At 47.1% G+C, this 23,183-nt stretch overlaps 1 protein-coding gene across 1 annotated transcript in view; it reads right to left on the reverse strand.

Annotated features, from left to right (window-relative positions):
• Positions 1-265: 265 nt before the first annotated feature.
• Positions 266-23,183, reverse strand: part of ITFG2 (integrin alpha FG-GAP repeat containing 2) — a 44,577-nt gene continuing 21,659 nt past the window's right edge. Inside the window, exons 7-11 of the mRNA XM_048509979.1 lie at positions 16,614-16,667; positions 15,128-15,219; positions 12,725-12,842; positions 9,401-9,574; positions 266-1,641 (exon numbers count right to left, since the gene is read on the reverse strand). Of these exons, the coding sequence (XP_048365936.1) occupies positions 1,502-1,641; positions 9,401-9,574; positions 12,725-12,842; positions 15,128-15,219; positions 16,614-16,667 (578 nt within the window). The 3' untranslated portion in view covers positions 266-1,501. The remainder of the gene's footprint in view (positions 1,642-9,400; positions 9,575-12,724; positions 12,843-15,127; positions 15,220-16,613; positions 16,668-23,183) is intronic.

Raw genomic sequence — 23,183 nt, forward strand, 5'->3', positions numbered from 1 at the left:
GTGAACCCCCCCCCCCCCCAAATCACTGTGATGGAAACAGAAGTTAGATCATTAGGATGAAAACATGAAAGCTCAACGTAATTCAAGAGAACAGAATCTCCGGCCTGATTCTGACCCAGAACAGGACTTGGCAACAACAGCCAAGGGAAGAAACCAGAAATCAGAGGACAGGTATCGTGCATTTTAATGCTTCTATGGTGGCTTCCATTGTGGCTAAGAACTGAAGCCTCTTGCAAATCAAATACCAATGTACCAACCAACTTCCTTTTGTCTGTGTTTCTTTTTCACAAATAAGAATCCAGCTTTATTATATCACAATACTACAAAATATTTTTCCACCAATGGCATTTCCAAAAGAGCTTTCCAGGACTTGGGATTCATAAATGCACAATACTACTAAAAAAATCTCATTCCTAACACGGCAGAAGGGTCCCTAAGATTCCTGTCCCAAACATCCCCTTTTCCTGCTGGTTCCTGAGTAGGGTTGTGTTAATATGGAGGCACTTCTCAAGAGTCTGGATTAGATTCTGCAAAATGATTCTTCAACTAGGATACCTTCATATTGTGGTTTTTCCCTGGAACGTCAACAAATTCCTCATCAAATCACACTCATCCTTGAAGAGGAGCCTCAAGTTGCTACCCATTCACCCCTGCTCCAAGTATAAACACCGGGCACTTTTACTGCAACTGCCCAGCCCAACCGATTTGCCTCAAGGGCCACTGTGGAATCTTCATGGGTGCTCCCCTCGGGCGCTCCCCTCTCTTATGAGCCTCCCCAGTCAAGTATCTGTGCACATCAGTTTGTGATGAAGAGAAATGGGGTCAGCACAAGTCTTCATTTCTACTGCCCATTTTCCCCTCAGCAGCTTTTGGCTATTACCTTCCTTGAGGCTCCCTGGAGACCAAGTGCAGGAGAAGCGCTGCATGACGGAGGAGGGGGCGCATCAGGTTCAGTGCTGAAACACGTGGGCTAATTTTCCTTTTCAATTCAGCTTCACATTTGGGGAGGGGATCGCCATTTCAGACTTAGACCCAATTAAGGGTGGGATTCTGACCTTTGAAACAACAGTTGGTTCTCAAGTGAGATTATATTAAGTTGGAGTCTATAATGCTAAAATATAACCCTCCCCACCCTTTTAAACTTTACTATTTTTCAAATTTTAAGTTCTTTAAGTTAGAATATGAATTTCAGTTTTAACAACCTCTTGGTTTTCCCCAGTCTGTTTTCACACTTCGGGACGTAGAACTAGTTTTGTGCCCTGATTTAATTACTGTCTTTTTTGTACACTTCAATTTTTACAATTCAAATTTGTGTGAAAGAGGAAAAAAAAGAGGAGTCAATGTAAACAGTGACAAGCATGACAGCGAGAGGCGTTTCCCTTCCCTCTGGAATCAATGCCGGTGGCTCCACTCTGTGACATCCACCTTCTGAATGTTGCTCAGCCACTCTGGCCCCGGGAACAGTGGCTGACGAGAGAGGAGCAGCAGCACAGTTGACCCGTCAGGATGCTTGGGGGGTTGTGTGGCAGCTGGAGTCCGCTTTGGCCTGAGGCTTCTGCTGTCGATGAATATTTGACGGATGTTCCGGAAAGTAGAGGGTCTTGTGAATCAGATCTTTGATAGCAGAAACATCATCTTCAGCTATGAATGAGAAGTGCACACATTAATACTAATGCCAAGTATTGATGCCATACACATGTATTTAAGAATCTGCATGTTGTCCCCTTCGCATGAGACCATCTAAATATACATGGAGGTGGGGTAACTTTCTGCTTGCTATGAAGCCAGGCAATAGCTTTGGTAATAATCAGGTTGAATTCAGAAGGCCGTCCATATGCAAGAGGCCCCTCAGGGAAAATTCTTTTTGTGAATGGGTGCAGCTGTTAGCTTTACTGGGCCACTAGATCAGGGGTCTGCAACCTGTGGCTCTTCAGATGTTCATGGACTACAATTCCCATCAGCCCCTGCCAAATGGCCCCTGCGTGACTACATCCATGCTCAATCCACTGACAAGGCTAAATATCCTATATAGCTGCAACATGATGCGACTGCAGAAGTCTGGTCGTATGTGCTCAGACAGGCAAGTGGATAAATGCAACCTTGTATTTCCTTTCTAGAACAAAAAAGTTCTGTGGAGGGCAGGTCAACTCAACAGTCCTTGAACAGCAGACACTTGGAACAAGTAAGAAGGAAAAGCGGTTGCGCCGGGACCTTCTTGGGAGCTCCCCTCCTGGCTGGAGCTGGAAACTGACTGACGGACCAGGTGGCCTTTAGTTTAACAAAGCAAAGCCGCTCTCCTAGCCTAGCCTAGCCAATGAGAGAAGCTCTCAGGTGGAACGATGGTGCTTGAAGGGGTCGCTGTGTTCCAGGGCTGCGACTTCCCTTCACCCAGACAGGGGGTCTGTGTGGTGTGGTGGTGAAGGAGTCAGACCAGGGACTGGGAAATCCAGATTCACATCCCCAGTCACCTTCAACAAAGCCTCTGCCCACGAGGACTGCCCTCGCTCCTCCAGACGTGCCACTTCCTTTCTAAGTTCCTTGCAACAGAAATTGGTCTCTTTTGCTTATTGTTTAAGATATACGTATGTGGCGTTCCCCCTCCTCACCCGGGCCCTTTGGGTGGCATATCCTTCCCTCCTACCCTAACCTGGGGGTTGGTCTCCCCAGACGGTGACTCTCCCAATTGGGCCAAGAGACAACCGTGCCCACAAGGCGCCTGGTGTACGTGGCAGCCCTTGCCCACGCCACCCTCCTCCTAGCAGGCCTCCTTGCCCCCTTCCCCTGTCTGGCTTGAGCTTTCACACCCTCCCCCTCTCTCTCCCTTGTTGCTTCACAGGGAGAGGAGTTTCCAGGGCTTCGTCTCTCCCCTGTGGCCTCACAGGGAGAGGGGTTTCCAGCCTGTGTGAAAGACTCCCACCCTGTTACTGCACAGGGTGGGGACCAGCCTAAACAGTGCTCTAGGTTCTGGCAGGGGGTCTGGGCTCCAGGGTCCTCTTCCCTCCTTCCCACTTCCCACCATGGAGCTGTCCCCTTCCCTTGCCATTTCACACCCCCACCCACATTCCCTGCTGCTGCGGCAGCTCCAGACTCGCCCTTTCCCACTTCCTTATATCCCTTCTGCCCTCTCATTTCTCTTCCTTGTCCCAGCTGCTTCCCCAGCCCATCTCCTGCATCTGCCTCAGCTGTAGGCGGGCGGTTCCGGATGGGCCTAAAACTCCTCTCTTCTCTGCCTTCCTCTTTGAACAAGGCCTCTAAGGCCTCCACCGTCCCTGCAAGAGGCTCCTCTGCAGCCTTCCCATCTCCCGCGGTGCCAGCTCGTGCGTGACCCAGCTGGGCAAGTCCGGGCACTGCGGCTGAGCCCAGACAACCTATCGGTTGAAAATGGCCAAAATCATTACTCATCACATAGCATAAAAAGTGTAACACAAGCCAGTGTTGAGGCTTTTGCGCATGCGTGACTCAGATTAAGTCACAAGCCGAAATCCTCCCGGCAGAACAAAAATAAACATTGCAAAAAGAATGGAAAAATAGCTGAATCAAAGGAAATACTTGGAAACCCCAATAACAAGAAGACACTGGGCATCTATCCAAGCAAGAAGTAAGCCGGTGAGTGATTTATAATTCATTAAAAAGCCAATTAACTAGAAAGAATGAACATGACGCAGAATAACAAGCCGGTCACTAAACGGGACTGGGCAGACTTCCGAACAACAAAATACAAGGAGATAGTTGAAGGTCTTTGCTTGTAAAGACAGTAAACTTTTGAATTTCAGTGCTTTTTTGGGCAAAGCTTAGAAATGATAGAGAGATCAAATGGATCAGATCCCGGGAGAAGCTTAAAGAAAAAGATGATAAGTTGAGGATGGGACTCTCAAAAAAAAACCCTACAAAGCAGAAAGCTGGACTGGGGCTGGAGAAGTCAGTTCTGAAAAAAAATAAAGAAAACAGGGGAAGCTTGAGAGATCCGAACATCTCAAAGAGAAAAAAGAAATTAAGCACCCAAAAAAAAGACTGAACAAAGCAAGAAACTTTTTTTTTTTTTTTTTCTACCAGAAGGCAGAATTGCAGCACCCGATACAAGAAATTCAGATGCAGAGTATGCGCTTATGGGAGGCTGGAGCAGTCACATAGACAACACTAACTCCAGAGGCCCGGCATGAGTAAGGAAAAAAAAGGGAAAAGATGGAAACAAAGAAAGAAGCAGAAATAGCCAGTTAAAGACTTCTTCCCTGGTTTAAAAGCTATATATGTCTATATTAACTTTTTTCACTTCTATTATTAACAACTTAAAACTATATTAACAGACATGTCTAACAATCTAACTTGGTGTGTTATGTTTTCTAACTTGAATTAATTGCTAAAATAACACCCAGCTGTGGTTTAGACTAAACATAGATATTGGCCGGATGCCCAGAAGACTTCGGCCAAGAAAGAATAACATATATCTGTAAAAAATAAAATAATGGTAAACAATAACAATTGGATACAAGGGCGTTTTAGTGAATAAACAGCTAGGAGAAAAGTTTTTATATAGTTGGTAATGTACCACAAAAAATTATGATGTATGTGTATGCTGGGAGGGATTAAAAGGGGTGCGCTAATGGCCAACAGAAATACTCCAACATGGAGGGAGGAGTTTGCCTCCACAAGACCAGTTGGAGAAAGGGAGGGGGGAAGAAAGGGAAAAGGGGAAATAAGAAATTGAAACTTCACAAACAGCAGAGGTCTGACAAATCAAGTCTACAAAAAACCTTATGGCAGGTAATAAGATAAAAATAGCTTCAATTAATGTAAATGGTCTAAACTCTTGACATTTCGAAAAGATATAAACTTGCCAGATTTATCAAACAAGAATATCAGCCCAGAAATTATCTGCCTTCAAGAATCTCACAAAAAAGAAGACAGATGAGAGAGACTTAATAAAAGTGCCAGGGGTGGAAAATTATAGGTGAATCTAGATGCAGTGCAAAAAAGAAATGGAGTTGCCATTTTAATGCGAGAATGTGGATTTTCAGTTAGAAGAGTTAACTAGAGATCCAGGAACGGGTTACGTTGGATCATTGTTAAAGGGAATTTATATGGATTTCAGTTAACAATTATGAATGTGTATGCCCCAAATAAAAAACAAAAAAGAGCGTTCTTGGGAAAACTATTTGAGGAAACTTCAAGGATTATTTTCAGGTGATAATGTTAATTACGGGAGATTGTAATATGGATTTAAGGGGACATGAAATGTTAAAAAGAAAATGGAACATATCAAATATGTATAGTGAACTGGGTGAATCTCAAACAGCCAACCTGCACTTCTCAAATAGACACAGCAAATTTACATACATAGACTATATGTTTTATTAAAAAAATATGAGTAACCTTCACAGCGCAGAAAATAGAGACGCATAAGGAATGGGTTTCAGATCATGCCCCAATTAGGTTGCCAAGCATTCAGGGTGGAGAGAGAGGAAAAACAATATAGATGGAGATACAAAAACATTGTATGGAAAAAATAGAGAAAGATAGTAAAGATTTGAAAGAAAAAAAATAAGACATTATTTTTTTCCAGGAGGGAATAAAAAGGAACAGTCAAAAGACGATATTCTCTGGGACTCCTTTATCTAAAGGCAGTAATTAGGAGGGTATTGTATAAGCTAGAGAAGTAAAGATGGAATAAAAGAAATAAAACAGGGAAAGGAAAGATTTAATAGAAGGGATTTAAAAATTAGAAGGATTCAACTTCAAGATAAATATGATAAAAAGGAATAAAAATGAATTAAATAAGTTACAAGGCACAGCTAGATGATTTAGGATAAAGTAGAAATGTGGAAAAAGGAAATATGGGTTAAAACCAATTTCAAAGATCAAAATATAAATTCAATGAAAGAGATCTGGCTAACTATCTGAAAAGAGGAAAGAGAAACAGAGAATAAAAGGGATAAAAAGATGGCAGTAACAAATATATAACAGAAAATGAAAGCAATAAGAAAGACATTTGAGAGAATTTTATAAAAGAATTATTTAGTCAAGTCCAGAATGAGAAAAATATGAGTGAGAGAGAAACCCAAAAAGGTGTTAACACAGGAAGAGAGAGAACAAATGCAAGAAGAGTATTACACATGAGGGAAATAGCAAGAGTGTTATTAAAGATTTGAAAACCAATAAATCCCCAGGGTTAGATGGGTTCAACGCGGAATATTATAAAGAAATATGTCAGGAAGTATTAATCCCAAGAGATGCAGGTATTGTTTAACCATATTCTAAGAGGAGCACAGGGTGCCAGAAACATGGAGGGATCACGGAAATAATAACAATTGCTAAAAACCAGGACGGAATCCAGAGCAGGTATTAGAGGAGTCATATAGGCCAATAAGTTTATTAAACCAAGATTATAAGATTTTTTAGAAAAGTAATTTTATGAATAGACTAAAAAAACATCCTTCCAAAAAGTTAATTGGACAAGAGCAATATGGCTTTTATAAGAGAGAGGTAGAGACATTAGTCAACCCATTAAGGAATGTACTCAATGTAATAGAACATGGCAAAATGAAAAAAAAAAAATATGCAATGATAAAAGTTAGATGTATACAAAGCCGTTTGATACAGTTAGTCATAATTATTTATTTCAAACTCCTAGAAAATTCTTTGAGTTTGGGAAAACAATTTATAAATATTTTATTCAAGAGATTTATAAAGGGAGGAAGGGCTAAAATAAGAATTAATGATGGGTGGTCAGGAATTGTAAATATTGAAAGAGGAGTAAAGCAAGGTTGTCCATTATCACCACATCTATTTATATTGGCAAATGGAATATTTGGCAGAAAGGATAAATAATAATGGAAGGATAAAAGGTTATAAAGTGAAACTAAGAAGAAATAAGAGGCTAAACTTATTTGCAGATGATATACTCAGTAATAACAGAGGTGAGATCTGGCTGATACAATAAAAAAGAATTAAAAATAATTTTTTAGAAGACTTTCAAGAAATACTCAGGATTAAAAAGTCAACATGGAGAAAACAAGGAAATAATGGGGGGTTAATGTGGAAAAAAAAGTCAAATAGAGAGAGGATTACTCAAAAAGAAGAGATTAAATATTTGGGTATCATAATAACACAGAGAAAGGAGAAGATGTTTAAATATAACACTATGAAGTAAAGGTGGAAAAAAAGAATATTAAAACAAATAAAAAAGAATGGGATAAAAGAAGACCTTTTATAGATCACAGGGAAAATCAAAGCATTAAAAATGTGTATAATGCCGAAAATGTTCTGTATTTATTTCGAACTCTTCCATTGGAAATTAAGGAGGGGAAACAATTTTGAGGAATGGGATAGAAAGCTGAAAGCTTAAGATTAGGTGATTTTAATAATAAAAAAAACCAAAAAAAAAGAATCATGAATAAAGATTATATATATGTCAAAAAAATTCTCTAGGTTGGGGGATCCCAAAATGCAAAGAATACTATGAAAGGCGTTCCAGATTAAGAGTCTGATGAGAGTATAAATCTGAGGATAATGTCAGAAAAAAATGGATTAAGTTTGAAAATGAAAATAAATGAAGGAGGTTGCCGTACATGGTATCTTCAATATAGAGTTGAAGAAAGGAAATCAAAAAGCAATAGGACCAAGAAAGGTCTTACTAGATATATGGGAAAAATGGAGAGGTAAATGGATGCCTGGCACCCTGGATGTGGCACCTTTGGGGAGTGTGGTTGGCAAAGAAGGAAAAAAAGTTATAAAAATATTGAAAAGAAAAGGAATTCAAACTGTGGCAAATTTAATCAGGGAAGGAGGAGAAATTATAACACTACAAAATTTTATAGAGCGAGGGAAATGAGAACTGGTTGGTTTTGAGAGGCATTTGGGAAAGGATTAAGGCTTCCACGGATAAAAGGAGAATGTATAATGTCGAAATGTTTGGAATTATATGGAAAATATAAAGGGAAAATTTTGGGGCACATATACAATCATATGGTAGATGATAAGGATTTTATGATAAGAACACTGAAACAAAAATGGGAGAAGGAAGGATCTCTAGATACTGGAAATATTGAAAAATTAATAGACAGTTGGAAAAATATAAAGATTGAGAAATATATGGAGTTAGAAAGAAAAGTGATATTAAAATGGTATAGAACACCAAAACAACTAGCCTACATGATAAAACGACTTAGTTCAAAATGCTGGCACTGTGGAGACCAAGAGGCATATTATAGCCATATGTGGATAGAATGTTCAGAAGTAAAAAATTTTTGGACAACTGTATTAATATATATCGAGAAACTGGTGAAGATAAAGATTGATTTAAATAATGACTTAATGTTTATGGGAGTAATGGAAGACAGAAGGGTGGAAAAACAATATAGTTATATATACAAAATAATGATTAAAGCAGCCCATGCAACAATAGCCTTGGGCTGGAAAGAAAAGAAAAAATGGACAATTCAGAAATGGTTAGAATATATTTGGGAACAAGTGACATTGGATATTTTTTATATACTAACCAAAAATAAGACGTGGCAAGACAAACAGAATGAAATTTTGAAAATATGGATAATATACGTGGACTGGATGAAAGAAGTTCGAGTCATCGAAGAAAAATGGGAGAAGAGGCTACAAAGAATGAACTTACTGCTGTTTGTGTGAAAAAACTAAGAAGAAGCAATGGGGGGTGGGAGAAAAGGGGGAAAATGTATTGTTTGAAAATGTATGAAGAAAGAAATTATTATCATAAATTGTAAAATTCAAATGATACAATAAAAAATTAAAAAAAAAAAACACAAGCCAGTGTTATTTATGCAGCAGATAATAAAAAACACTGCCGTATTATCAAACAGCAGGAAAACTATCTAAGACCAACCCACAATTAAACCAGGAGTCCCAAAAATACATAATAGCAGAAATCAGTTTGTGGGGAAGGAGGAAGATGAACAAAACTCAACCAGGATCCAAGGAAAACCAAGGGCTTCCCTGATGAGTGATGCTCGTCTGTGGCACCAACAGAGCCAGGAAGGGGAGGGAATGCCAGCTCGCTGGTGTGCTCAAGCGAGAGTGGAGCACAGAGCATGGTCTCTGCAGGCAACTTGATGCAAAGGCTCCTCCAACGCCCTGGGCCTGTACTCCAGAGGCAAGAACTGCCTGCAAACCAGTGGCACAGCAGATGTATTAAAAAGCATCCCATTCATGCAGAACGGCCCATGCATCCCATTTGCTACAGATTCTAACAGTCTGGTTCTTATACAAAAGTTCTGCTTATGAATATTGGAGTAGGTGTATTAGAGAAACTATTTAACATTTGCTGCCATTTCAAGCAAAACATTTGGTTAATTTCAATGTGGAATGCTAAATGTGCTGGTTAAAGGCCTTCTCCTCCCCCCAATCCTGTGGTCACCGGAGACGACTCACGCACCCACGCCCAGCTGCTGCAGGAGTTCTGTGTATTCAGAATTGCTATCTAGCATCTTCGACAGACTGGTGGACTCCATTCTCTCCAACTGGACATCCCAGTAGATATAGATCTTCTGGTTGAAGCTGACATAGACCAGGCAAGGACTATTGCGGCCTCCCTTGCAGGCATACAGACCTGGAAGAATGAGGACAAAGAGAAGCTGCTACTGAAGAACCAACAGATACATCCAGGGAGATCCAGGAAATGGCTCAGAGAACTCCAGAAAAGCGAAGGGGACCTGGTCTACAGATATGCAGCAGAATGAGGAGACAAAGCAGGCTGTACCACGCCAGACTGCAGGGGAGGGATGATACTTGTCTAAGTTTTTGCATATTAATTGTCTCCTGTAATTGTAAAGCATTCAAAAGCTAGGCTACAACCATTCACTCGGATATGTATGTGTGTGTTTTAATTTGCAAATAGTTTTCACATGGAGAGCATTAAACATGAAACTAACCCCATCCAAAATCTGTGGGGACAGAACCGACCTCACCACTCAGTTCTGCTCCATGTCTGGACCTGGCTTCAGTTAGACAGAGAACATGATAGGGTGGGGGTAGGAAACAAGTCAGAGGAAGATAAACAGGATCCAAATTCTCGTCCTTCTTGTGTCATTTCAGAAAAAAAAAGATATAAAGCCTGCAGTTTAAAAGAGTGCTCATGTACAGAAGAAAACGGACAGTAAAAAATAACCACTGGGCCCTTCACGTTCCAGGAAGAGCAGAACAGCCCATGTACAGCCTGTGGTGACAAGAGGGTGGCCGAGGGGGGTCTTTCCTCTGACGCTGCTGTTGCTGCTGGGCCTGAACAGCTTGGATCAAATAAAAGGGTGCCAAGTTGCTTTCTATAATAGGTTTGGTATACTCTGTAATATCCGGAGGAGTTTCAGTGGAGACTTCATCATAGACAAATCAAATAAATCTAAAGAAGAAATTCCACAACAGACATGGAGTCCATTCACTGAGGTGAGCCACAGGACTGCAGACCAGACACCAATGACCCCCCAACCCCAAGCAGCAGCAGCAGCAGCTCCAAGCTCAAAGGCCCACTTTGCCATGGACAGTTCCATCAGACCCATGTCGCCATTCCCACTCCCTATCTGGTCCTCAAACTTCACTTCCCACTGAGGCCAATCTACTTCTAGGCCCCACTGTTAGCCAGAAGGCTCCAATTTCACCAAAGTAGCATAAGGGAGGCTCCCGCAACACCCTGGCATCAAAACTGGCAAAAGGAGAAACTGAAGGCAGGGCGGGGGAGGAAGGGTGTACAGCCCAAGTCCCCACTCTCATCTCAAGGAACAGTTGAGAAATGGGGTTCTGAGTCGCTGCTCCCAACAGTCGTGTGGGCCACAGTGGAGTCAAGCAACCTCATGGGGCAGGCGACTGAAGGTCCCGTGTGTTCTCCTCCCATTTGAGCTGCACAGACCCAGACCTCTCCTGCCAGGTTCCTTGGCCAGCACAACACTTGTTTACATTGTTTGCTCTTCACATTGGTGGCCAGGGACAGAACACTGGTGAACAGCTACCCAACCTGAGCTTCTACATGCAGGGTGGGCACTCAGGTTGGAGATTATCTCCACTGAACATGGACATTATGATCCAGAGAAGAGACTGTTTAAATTCTCTCACTGTTGGACAGATCACTATATACTAAAATATAGGCTGATGCAGATCAGAGAGGTAAATTAGTTTGCTCTTGGGAGACAGCAGGATCCTGATGATTTTCACACAACCCTTGTAAGATTTCTAATGAAGCCCTTGTTGACTTCTGGAGTGGGAAGATGGCAGGCAGCTGACATAACTGGTACTTAAGGTATCTAGGGGAGTTTAAGGGAATGAAGACACAAGGATGACAGTTGAGAGCACTGATAGAGGACCAACACAAATTACACCTGATCTTAGATCCTTTTTTTTTAACTCCTACATGTGACCATCTGAGGATCAGGAGATTGGGAGTCAGTCACTGGTGTCCTGATGACCCCCTGATGTCTTCTTTTTCATCAGAGGAAGCTGGAATGCTGGGTGCGTTCAACAGGTGCCTGGAGATGACAACAGGCTGGAGGAGAATGAATGCACTGAAGCGAAGTGCAGATGTCTTGCTAGTTGAGCATCTGGACACGGGTTTTGCCCACTTTAGAAGGCACAGTCTCGACAGCACCAGGCCAACACGATGGGCCCATGCCACAGGGCACCTGCATGGGACTCCACCCCTTCCAGCAGGTGCCCACTGGTAAGAATGGCCACAAGGCTCTCATTGGGTGTGGCATCCCATCTCCGACTCCCTGCTACTGACTGAAGCCCTTAGCACAACTCCTGATTGTGTCTAGACACCCCCCTCCCTGTCCCATGGTGCAAATCTCAGCTGCTCAGGGGGCAGGACTTTGGCAAACTTGCAAGGGGAAGAATTCTAAGCAAGTCTATAGACCGGGGGAGCATCAGGAGCCAGCCTTATCCTTGGATACTCACGTATCATCTTCTATCGATCATGGATGGGACCCTGCCTACAGGCCTCTTGGAAAGACAAGAACTGGCTAAGTGAGTGGGCTACAAGCCCTTCTTGAGCAGACTGGGATTCTGTTGAAGCAGAAGAATGGGAGCAGAGCTGGATGGAAATTTGCTCACAAGACAGTGAGCAGCTGAGTATGGGCCACAACTGATAGAATTTCATGGGGAGACAGCGCAGCTGAGGTGATGCTGGGCAATGCTGAGCTGACACCGTATGTCAAAGCAGTCCCCTAAAACAAAAGCACAGCAAAGAACCAGCTATCCCTGTAGCCTGGGAGGGAGATGCACAGGGAAGGACTCCACATCCTTCAAATTGTCCCTTGGATGTAACCTAAGCTGGGGCAAAGGCTTGACTCCCACTAGGCCCCAAAAGTAGCCATGCTAGTGTTGGATACTCTATCACTCTTTTTTTTTACATCACAAAAGGACAGGGAAAAGCAACTCCTGGGCTTCCCAGTCACGGATCTACCTGACAGAGCTTCATCCAAGATGTCAGGCAGAGGAAGTCAGGCAAGACATCAGGCAATTCATCAGTGGATGATGCTGACATAGCGAGCAACTCTTGCTAACTGCAGGAGACAATTCTTGTAGTCAATTCTTTGCTCATGACCATTCACACTGAATGAGGCCATGGGCCCATCCGTGCCAATAACTGTCTCCTCCAACTCACAGCAACTCTCCCAACTGAGATCTCTGCTTCCCAAGACCCAAAACATCACCACTCACCTGAGGCCCCTTCAGAGCAAAAAATTCTGACCTGGGCTACAGATCTGCAGCTCACCTGCACAAAAGGCGCTCACATTTTCATCAACCTGGAACCTGGCAACTGTCCGGCTGTGGTCTATGATATACGTCTGACCATCCCATGCACAAGCAATCACCTCCTCGTGGCCATTTCCCTGGAAGAGATCCAAGTATCTAATTAGCACAGTTCTCTCTGATGTGTTGGAAATCCCATAGGTCTGTAAGAGGGATCCCCATTCCTGCATCCACTCAGACACACTGTTAACAACTTAGCAGAAGTGTTGATTCAAAAAAGAAAGTATAACAATCACAAATACAAGAGCTGCAACCTGCAAAATGGGGAAGAGGGGGATGACGACAAAAAACAGTATCCCTGTGTAGCCGAGAATTCCGCACGGTTCCTGGTGCTAACGTGGGTCTGCCCAAGTGTTGCCCAGATATTTACCTTACAGTTTACAGTTACAGTTGCCCAGATATTTACCTTAGCCCAGGATTTTCAAAAATCACCAGTTAGGAGTTCTTTTCAAAAATCCTGGTGTGACCCTGCTTGTGCCTGCTACCGTGCAAAAACCAATCGGGAGCAGGACTGGTTTATTTTTCCCATCCAGCCACATGATTTCCCTGCCTAACATTCATTCAAGCTGCCACTCAAAAACAACATGATGAATTCCAGACACTTGTGCTGTATTGTTAAGTGTATTATTATTATTATTATTAGTAGTAGTAGTAGTAGTAGTAGTAATAATAATAGGTTGAGTCTAGTTATTTTATGAGTTATGTTTTAATTCTTTTGTGTGTGTTTATTTTTCTTTATAACATCGATGGGATCTTCCGTTCCCCTCCAAAGAGGGTTTAGTTGTTGGGTGCTACTTGCTTGTTGTTATCATATATTGAAACACTGTATTTTAATGGGTTTTTAGTTATTTTAATGCTAATAGAGCTGTGTTGATATATATTTATATTTGTATGTTGTTATGTGCTCTATTTGTTTATATGTGTCTATATTTTCCATGTTGTACACCGCCCTGAGCTCTTTGGGGAAGGGCGGCATATAAAACTAAACAACAGCAGCAGCAGCAGCAGCAGCAACAACAACAACAACAACTTGGTTTCGTATTGATGTGGTGGTGGTGTGAAAGTGTTTATGTTTTTTTCTTATGCTGAGAAAATTTAAACAATGATAACAAATTTGGAATTTGTACTGTATGAGGCAATATATTCATATCATGCTTAAAGAAAGTTTTTGTAAATGAGTTCCAGTAAGTCATTCACTCTTAAGGGCCTGATTCTGTGCTGTCCCAGAGGCTTCTACACAGATTATTTGGGTCGGCATTTCCCAAGAAAGCTCTCTGATGCCTGCCAGGCCTTTCAGGAGAGCAGGTGAGGTCGCTGTGAAGGCAAGAATACGGTCAGCTTGGGCACTTCCCTACCACTCACTGGACTGGAGAGGATTCAGGAACCACGGGGAAAACCGAGAGAGGGAGCAGTCGGGCAGGGCCCCCCAGAGCAGCAGGACCAGGTGGAGCAGCAGGGGCAGCTCCACGGGCCTTCCAGTGGAGCAGAAGCAGCAAAAGGAAGCCGACTGCAAAGCTCCAGCTCCCTTTGGTCAATAACTGGGACAATCATTCTTTTCTCATTTGGCTGCAAAACTAACTTGAAACTTTCTAAGCCTCTGAAGATGCCAGCCACAGATGCAGGAGAAAAGTCAGGAGAAAATGCTACTGGAACATGGCCATAAAACCCGGAAACCCCACAACATCCTAGTGATTCTGGTCATGAAAGCCTTCGACAGTATACTGTGTAAAAGTGCACAGTGGGTACCCTCTAAAAATGTGGGTACCTCCACCTATCTTTATGAATGTGCATGAGGGTACACACCCAGCAAGAATGAATTTTTATGTAGGCAACCAGGATTCAAATCAAGTCTTCTGACAAATGATTTAAATACATTTTATTTAAACCAAACCCACTTTGACACGTGTCTTCTTCATTGGCACCCTCTATTTCTGGCCCTTCTACAAATACTGAATAAGTACTACAATGAATCAGAAACTCCCCCATCTCACAGCTCTTTGCTGAAGGGGGTGTGGTCACCATGGCCCATTTACAGGATTCGCTGAACAGATTTGGTCTGCCTGTAGGGCTCAGCTAGACTGCTTCTTCCCAAAGAGAATGCTGCTACCACAGTTGCCTAATCCCCAGCCCTACCACATCCTTGTCCCGCGAGTTGAGGGAGGGAAGACACAGCCGCTACCATAACAGTGAGCAGGTGGTGGTGACAACGCTCCTCTGGGAAGGAGGTTGAAAAGGCCCACATTGATCTACACCTTTCTGTCTGACAAATGACCCAGTTTACTTCCGCCCCCAACCGGGAGACGCACCAACTTGATCAGAAGTCCTAATCCTGTTAGCCTAGAAACAAACCTAGAGTAGAACTCACGGTAACATCCAGTTTTTCTAGAGCAAAAAGTTGGTGGTCGACCTGAACTGACCACAGCAGCTTATCTGCTCTTTCCATCAGCTTCAGTGTTCCTGGAGAAGGGTGAGGGAAGAGAGAAGGAGGGCACATGTCAGCTCTAACAAAATAAAACTCTAACAATCTGCTTCAAAGCTATGGCACAGAGTACATAGCAGGGAGGTTACTGCAGGAGACTGTCCATTTCCATTCTGGGGCTCTTGCACCCGCAAGACAGGACACGAGGGAAAAGGGAATCCTAAGAGCACAAGGCCTGATAGGACAAAACAGGGCTGTATTTCACAGAAAACACGCAGGTTAGCTTGTCAGGAGCAGTTGTCCTGGTATCCCTGCTTTGCTAAGTTGTCAGGACCTGGGATATATCACAAGGCACGATCAGAAAAGAGAAACTCCACTTCAGGACCTCAAGATGACCATGCCAATGTGGGGAACTTTAGGGAAGCCGCTACTGAACGAACCTCCACCCTTAAAACCTGCGTTTCCTGGAGGCCACGGCCTCCTGCCTGGACCCGCCTCTCAGATTCTGGCTCCCCATCTTCCAATCCAAGATGGCAACAACTCCCAATTGAAGCTCATAGCCCATTGGCTCGGCACACTCTTCCTGATCAGGTGTAAGAAGTCCCACTAATGCACCAAGAAGGGGTAGAACTACAAAGGTGTTCAGTAGTGACTGGAACTCTGCTTGTGCAACCCGTCCAGCCCTGCTTCTGGGCTTATGCCTCAGCTTGGACCTTAAGAGCTTCTCTGCTTTCTCAACAGCTGTGTCCAATAAAATCACTTTTAGTCCTTGCAGAAGGTCAGGGAGTCTAACACCACTCCCCTCAACAAGCTCAAGCACGTGGAATCGTTCCCAGATGTTAACATCCCATTCAGCAACTGCAGCATTTGAAAGCTGTGGGAATGAATGCTTGCGGTATGGGGGTGATACATTGAGGGGGAAAGAGATCAAGGTTGAACCACTTGGCCCCAACCCTTCATATGAGTGGGAGAGAGAATATCCAGGCTCTGGCTTCTTAATGACACGGTCACTAAAGGCAGGAAATGTCAGACCCGATCCCACTTATTTGCCTTTAATTCCTGTGGAGAAAGCGGAACTCTTGGAAACAGGGTAGCAACAAGAGCAAGGAGTCACTGTGCACAGAGCACGTGGACACATCCTGCTCCATAAGTCACAGCTGACTATGGTGACCCTGTGGGGTTTTCAAGGCAATCTACGCCGAGAGGGGATTGAGACTGCCTGCCGCTGCTTGGCAACCCCGGACCTCCTTGGTGGTCTCTCGTCCAAGTCCTAGCTGTGGCCGACACTGCTTAGCTGCTGGGATCTGCGGAGCTTGGGCTGGTCTGGGCTATCCAAATCAGGACAAGGCTGGAAAGATATTTTGAACTCTGGCCTTCCCAGTCTACAGAATCCTTCCCCTCTGCTTGTCCCCAGGGAATCAGCAAGGCTTACCATCCAATGTGCAGAGTGCAAACAGGCCTGAGCCACTGCGCTGTTTGGTACCCCCTGAAGAGACAGAACACAAGTAGGTACAGTTGAGAAAGCAGCAGAACCAAAGCCTTCTGCATTGTGAGGGTCAATGGCTAGAAAGCAGTTTCCCCATCCCTTTGCATTACAGAGCAGTGGCCAGCAAACTCCTCTGTCTTTGGAAGGGCTCCGGCTCATGTCTTTCCCATTCACACTGTACCTTCCAATGGCTTTCAAATTTGTATTTGCTGCCTTTGCTCCAGTGCACAAGGGCAGGTAGAACATTTTAAGATCAAAATAATTTCACTGTTTCTACTGTCTCTCAAGCAAAGTACTACTTCTAACCAGATCCTTCCATTGCTATAAAATGTGTACAACATCAACATTTCAAGACAGAGCCCTGCAGGCAAACGGGAAAAGCTCAAGATGCAAGAGCAGGAGGAGGGCCGCGCCCGAGAACAGAGCTCAGGTGGAATTGAAAGTGGACAATTCAGCTTTTCACAACCTGCTGCAACACAGCAGAACGGGGCAGGTTTGAAACAGCTGCCAGTCTGCTCGTGGCCCCCTGGACAAAGAACAGGTCACCACATTTAAAAAAAAATCACATAATAACAAAAATGGACTGCTGACCTTGGTGAGATCACTATTTCAATACTTAGATGAGAGAGAATTCCAAAAAGCAGACAATCAAGGGGGCTCTCAACAGCAAGCCAAGAGCAGAAGACTCAACGAACGCCCAGAGGAGGATGAGGAGGCCACCTTCTGCCCCAGGAAGAGGGCTGTGGCGAGAGTTCCAGTGGCACGGAAAGAGGCCCTTACTCCCAGGCAGCCCCACTGGAAAGCCAACCTCAAGATGGAAGGTCCATTCTAGGCTGGAAAAGTTGGCCCGCCAGACTGGCCCATGCAAATGCCAAAAGGAAGGAAGAAATCCATGAAAAACCTTTTCCAGGATCAACTAAGTCACCGCGAAAACCTCTGCAAGCATTCAAGCTTACAAGAAATCTACATCATGCTGGATGTTACAAAAAGTGAAAGAGGCCATGTTGTTACAACCTGATCTCGCAGACACCTGTAAGCTGTATGGAGGCGGATACCTTACGTTGACAGCTGGGGTGAGGCTGCTCTCTGAAGTTCCGTGGCTGTGGAGTTGCTTGGGCTACGCAAGCATTGTCAGGATGCCATTCCTACGGGGGGAGGGGAGCTGTGGGGATGAGCTTTGCTTTCGATTCTTGCCCTTGAAGTTCTGGGATTGAATCTGACTCTCAGGCTGGACTCTCACTGCTACTTTGGTTCACACGAGGGTGGGGATGGCTGCATCATATTATCAACAGTTTGGGCGCCATCTCGCCAGAACCGACTTCTGCTGTTACTCTGCCGTCATGAATAAAATCCTTGAACCCACCAAGCGAGTTGTTCTGCGGACAGAGAGCCTGGCCATTGTACAGGTCCTCTGGAAGAAGCGTGGGGTCACCAGGGACTCCTGTCCCAGGTGTGTGTTGTCTGCTCTGACTCCATCTTGGCTAAATTTGCTTTGCCAAACAACTGAGGAGGCAGCAAGGCCCTGCTTGGCAGAAGTGACCGTTGCTTCTCAGGCTGTGCGAACGAGTGGCTGAGGCTCTGGTTGATGCATGCCCAGCCACTGCCAGGAGGACTTGCGAAGCAACAGACCCACCCAGGCTTCATCCGCAAGGGCAAGCCTTCCTGAGGACAACATCTAATTGTTATCCAGTAAAATTACAAAGTAGGATCCAACTTACAGCAAACTATTCAAATCAGGGTCAAGAGAGAAGCCGTCCTCTGAGGAAAGTACCACTTAACCCATATTTATTTTGCTCTGACTTGTTAGCAGCAGACTGAAGCTACTGCTCCCCCATCCCCCAGGTCCTTTTCCAGGCCTGTGAATCAGGGAATCCTCCAAAACCAACAGCCCAAGACACAGGGGGCCCCACACCTCTGCTAAGCATGGGCTATGCTAGGAAGCCAGGCTCCTCTCCCACCCCCTTCTGCTTCTCTTTCCCCACCCATCACCTGCTTCTCCTTGTGCTATGGATGCATGAGGGCCTTGCCACTGGCATGAAGATCTACACTGCTGAGCAAGTGTGCCTGTCCCAAAAGGTTGTCTGTGTTTTGCCTCCGTAGCTCCTGCTCTCTCAGCTTTGTTTTGCCTCCCACAAAAGAGTGTCACTTGTAAACCACCACCAGTCAAGTCCAAGCAAGGCTGGAGGGAGAAGGCAATGGGGAAGGGATCCCAGTGAAAAACCAGGGGAAGCTCATGGCATTTGAGAGAACAGAAGCAACTTGGATGACTGAAGAACACCACAGCTCGGCTACCATGGGGAGCCAGAGGCAGCACAGGCGGAACTCCCACCCTGCAGGTACTTCACTGGCTGCCCATCAGTTACAGGGATCAGCTGTCCCATTCAAAACCCTTCATAGTGCTGAAAAATACCACTGGGCGTGAAGTAGGCACAGAGGAGCTGGGGAGTAACTCTGAGAATGTGACATCAGAGCCTGGCAAGGTCAGTTGGTGGTGATAACCACCAAGCACCCCAGGTCAAGAGGCGGAGTCACGGAGGTCACATGAGCATCTTACATTTCACACCCCTGCTAGAAGTTAGACTGCACCTCCACTCACATGCAGTGCCCGAAGAGGTATGCAGGCGACGTAGCATGTATAGAAGGGGGGCAAACAGTGATGTCAGTAGCTCTGTAATCAAAATAGAACATGGCAGACTGTAGAAATGTAGAGACCTTGAGTGGTTTTGAGGCTTTTGCCTTTTGTAGTGCTTAAAGAAAGCTCAGAACATTCTGAAAGACCCGTCTCACCCGGCATACTCTTCTTTTGAAATATTACCATCCGGCGGACAATATAGGATCATAAAAACAAGGACAACCAGGCTCAGAGACAGCTTCTATTCTAGATCTGTGGCTGTGCTGAACTCCACGGTGTCACGTTGACATGGCTGTGGCCGCGTAGGGATGGTTGGAAGAGGGATTGTGGAAGACGGGGCGTGAGGACTTCAGAAATGTGCATCAAGGGATGTTTGTATTTTCGTTGAGTGTGCACAATGACATTAAAGTTTACCTTATCTTATCTATTTGACAACTGCCAAATAAAAGACTTAAACCTCTCGCCTTTAGTGTGGTATACTAGGAGCACTGGTGCCAAGACCTGATCCTGGTATCCCTAAAGTTGTGCTATCAATACAATCACAGAATCACAGAGTTGGAAGGGGCTGTAAAGGCCATCAATGCAGGGTCAGCCTAGAGCAGGGGTCGGGAGCTGCGGGAGCCGCAAGCGGCTCTTCACTGCTTCTCCTGCGGCTCCCAGCGTGGCTGCCCCTTCCCGGGCAAGCCCAGGCAGAAATTAAAGGCAGCGAGGCAAGCAGGTAAGCGAGCGAGCGAGCGGAGCGGGGGCGGGGGCAAGCGAGTGGGCGGGAGGCGGGCAAGTGAGCGGGGGGTCGGGTGGGCGGGTGGGCAAGCGAGCGAGGGCGAGCGAATGGGCGGGGGAGCAAGCGGGTGGGCGGGCAAGCGAGTGAGCGGGGGCGAGCGAGCAGGCAGGGGAGCGAGCGGGAGAGTGGGCGGGCAAGTGAGCGGGGGGGCAGGCAAGCGAGCAGGCGGGGGGGCAAGTGAGCGGCGGGGGAGCAGGTGGGGGGCAAGCAAAGCCCGAGGCGGCCAGTGGGGGAACGAGGAGCAAGTGAGTGGCGGGGCCCGAGGGCAAGCGTGAGAGGCGGGAAGCGAGGCGGGGAGCAAGCAAAGCGGTGAGTGGAGTGGAGTGGGGAAAGCAGGTGGGGGAGTGGGGGCAAGCGGGCAGGCAAGTGAGCGGGGGGGCGAGCAAGCGAGCAGGGGGCGGGTGGGGGGGCAAGCAAGCGAGCGGGGGAGTGGGCAGGGGGGCAAGCAAGCAGTGAGCAGGAAAGCGGGTGGGGGAGTGGGGGCGAGCGGGCGGGGGGGCAAGCGGGGGGCGGGCGAGCGAGCCAAATGGCTCTTTGAGTGAAAAAGGTTCCCGCCCCCTGGCCTAGAGCATCCTGGCCAACTGCTTGCGGACTGCCAGTGAGCAGGAGTTCACCACCTACCAGGCACCTGATTCCACTATTGCACAACTCTTACTGTGACAAGAATGTTCTTAACATCCAGTCCCTTTTGTCCATCATTTAGACCAGGGGTCCCCAAACTTTTTAAACAGGGGGCCAGTCCACTGTCCCTCAGACTGTTGAAGGTCCGGACTTAAAAAAACCTATCAACAAATTCCGATGCACACTGCACATATCTTATTTTGAAGTAAAAAAACCCCTCAGACGCTGCCTAATTGCCAAAAATCCTACAAAGGTTTCAAAAATACTGGAGCACCAGACCGCCACGCCTGCTCTGGGTGCCATCTTTGCCAACTTCTGACACCCCCCCCCCCCTGCAGGCAGCAGTGACTCTGGAGGGTTCCTTTCCCAAGGGATTGGCATAAGGTAACCCAGCAAACTTTCACGGCGCATATGGGGGGAGGAACATAATGGAGGGACGGAAGGGAGAGAAAGGGAAATAAAGAGAAAGGGCAGCAGAACGAGCGGGGTGGAATGTAAGGAAAAACAGAATGGGGGGAAAGAAGGGAATAGAGAGAAAGGGCAGAAGAATGAAGGAAATGGAGAGAACAAGGAGGGGAAATGAACGCAGCCAGCTCCTAAGTTTTTACCTCGGTCCACTCCTTGGCTCCTTGCCAGATGCAGGGCTCGCCTTGCAGGGTCGCAGTCGCGTGCCCCCCCAAGTGCCACTGGAGCCCACAGCCCGGCAGTGACCACCCCAGACCCAGAGTTCCTCTCCTTCTCCCTGCCTGCCACCCAGCTATGAGCTTGATTTTCCCTTGGTTCTTCAGCACGTGCTCCAAGCGCGCAGCCCCAGCAGAACGGCTGAAGGCACACGTGACACGCGGAGCTTCTGTTTCAGCGGGATCTGCTGCTGCTGCTGCTACGAGGCCCGCTCTTTTGCCCTGGCGCGGCCTGCAGAGCGCCCTGCCCAAGGATTCGCTTGCAGGATGAAGGGCAGAGAGCAGAGCTGGTGCCCGCAGACATTCCTGGCGGGAGGGGGGCCTGCAGCATCGCACGGGGACCGTGCCCGGGTCTCCACCCCACCCAACTCGGGCCTGGAAGCGCACCACCGAACTAGGGCCGTAGGAGGGGTCTGCTGCCTCTGCACAGCCGCCCCACCCCCCCAGCACTTTGAGGCTGTTTCCATAGTAGACACTTTCCTGCGTGTCTGAAAACAGACCAGCCGCCTGTGATCAAAGCGACGGCGGGGGTGGGGGGGGTGGGGTGGGGGGCTTTGGCCAAGGAGGAGCCAGAAGGATTCCTGGGGACCTCCCGGCCAACCCCCCCTCCGCAGGACAACCAGGTGCTGCCCTATTCCCACACCTCCCCCCGCTTCCTCCCACAGGCAAAGGGCCGCAGGAGGTGCCAGGGGTGCTGTTCCCGGCCGCTTCCAAGCTGGTCTGCTCACTCACATCCCCACCCGCCTTAGGCAGCGCCTCGCGCCAGCCCTCCTCGAGGAGTCTGCTGCACTCACGCGGGGACAGCCCTACCTCCCGCCCGCCCGTTGACCTCACCACTCCCCCGAGCTGGCCAGGGGCCTTCTGCAGCCACCCATGACGGAGGCAGGGCGCCGTCCTTGCAAAAGTCTTGCAGAACAATGCAGGCGGGACTCGGGAGGGATGCAGAGCATGCGGGCGGGAGGGAGGGATGCTCTGCAAGACTTTTGCAAGGATGGCAGCCCTCCTGGACCAGGACCCCCGCCCCCCCCCCCGCCTCCATCGCTCGCCGCCTGCCCCCTGGCAAGGAGAACACAGTGGGAGGGCCCAGTCAAACTCACCTCCAAAAGAGAGAAGGAAAAGGCAGGGTGCAAATTTATCCCTCTCGCTTCCCTAATTCAAAGCAGGGCGAGGAGGCGTCCTGGGAGAGGCGGAGGCCTCGTGTCTTCCCAGAAAGAGCTGGCGCGGGCAGGGGGCGTGGAGGGCCAGGTGGCTCCCAGTGAGCAGGTCACTCGTTGAGTGGTTTAGCGTGCTATGGAGGGGGGGGGTGAGTGGCAAATGGATCTGAGGAGGCCGTGAGGCAGAGGAGGGCCAGGCTGCTGCAAGCGCGCGGGTTCCGTTGGTGGGCTGGAGCATGCGCTGTGGGAAGGGGAGGGGGAAGGAAGCATCTCCTGAACTGGAATGCGGGGAGGCCTCAGCCGCCCCACCTCACCGCCAGACCCGCGCCCCACATCAACGGCCGTTGGGGCCGGTTCCTCCTCTCCCTTGAGCCCCCACTGCACGTGAATGGAGCCGTCGCTGCCATGCCCCGCGGGCCGGAAAAATGCCTTCAGGCCGTAGTTTGTGGACCCCTGATTTAGACCCATTGTCGCGAGTCCTGTCCTCTGTTGCCAACAGGAACTGTTCTCTGCCCTCCTCAAAGTGACAGCCCTTCAAATACTTAAAAGAGAGCAATCCTGTCCCGGCTCAGCCTCCTCTTCTCCAGAGTGGACATTCCCCAGTTTCCTCTGAGAGGCCCCTGATCATCCTCTGCACCCGCTCCATTC

The sequence above is a fragment of the Sphaerodactylus townsendi genome, linkage group LG10, assembly GCF_021028975.2.
Source record: "Sphaerodactylus townsendi isolate TG3544 linkage group LG10, MPM_Stown_v2.3, whole genome shotgun sequence".
Lineage (NCBI taxonomy): Eukaryota > Metazoa > Chordata > Lepidosauria > Squamata > Sphaerodactylidae > Sphaerodactylus > Sphaerodactylus townsendi.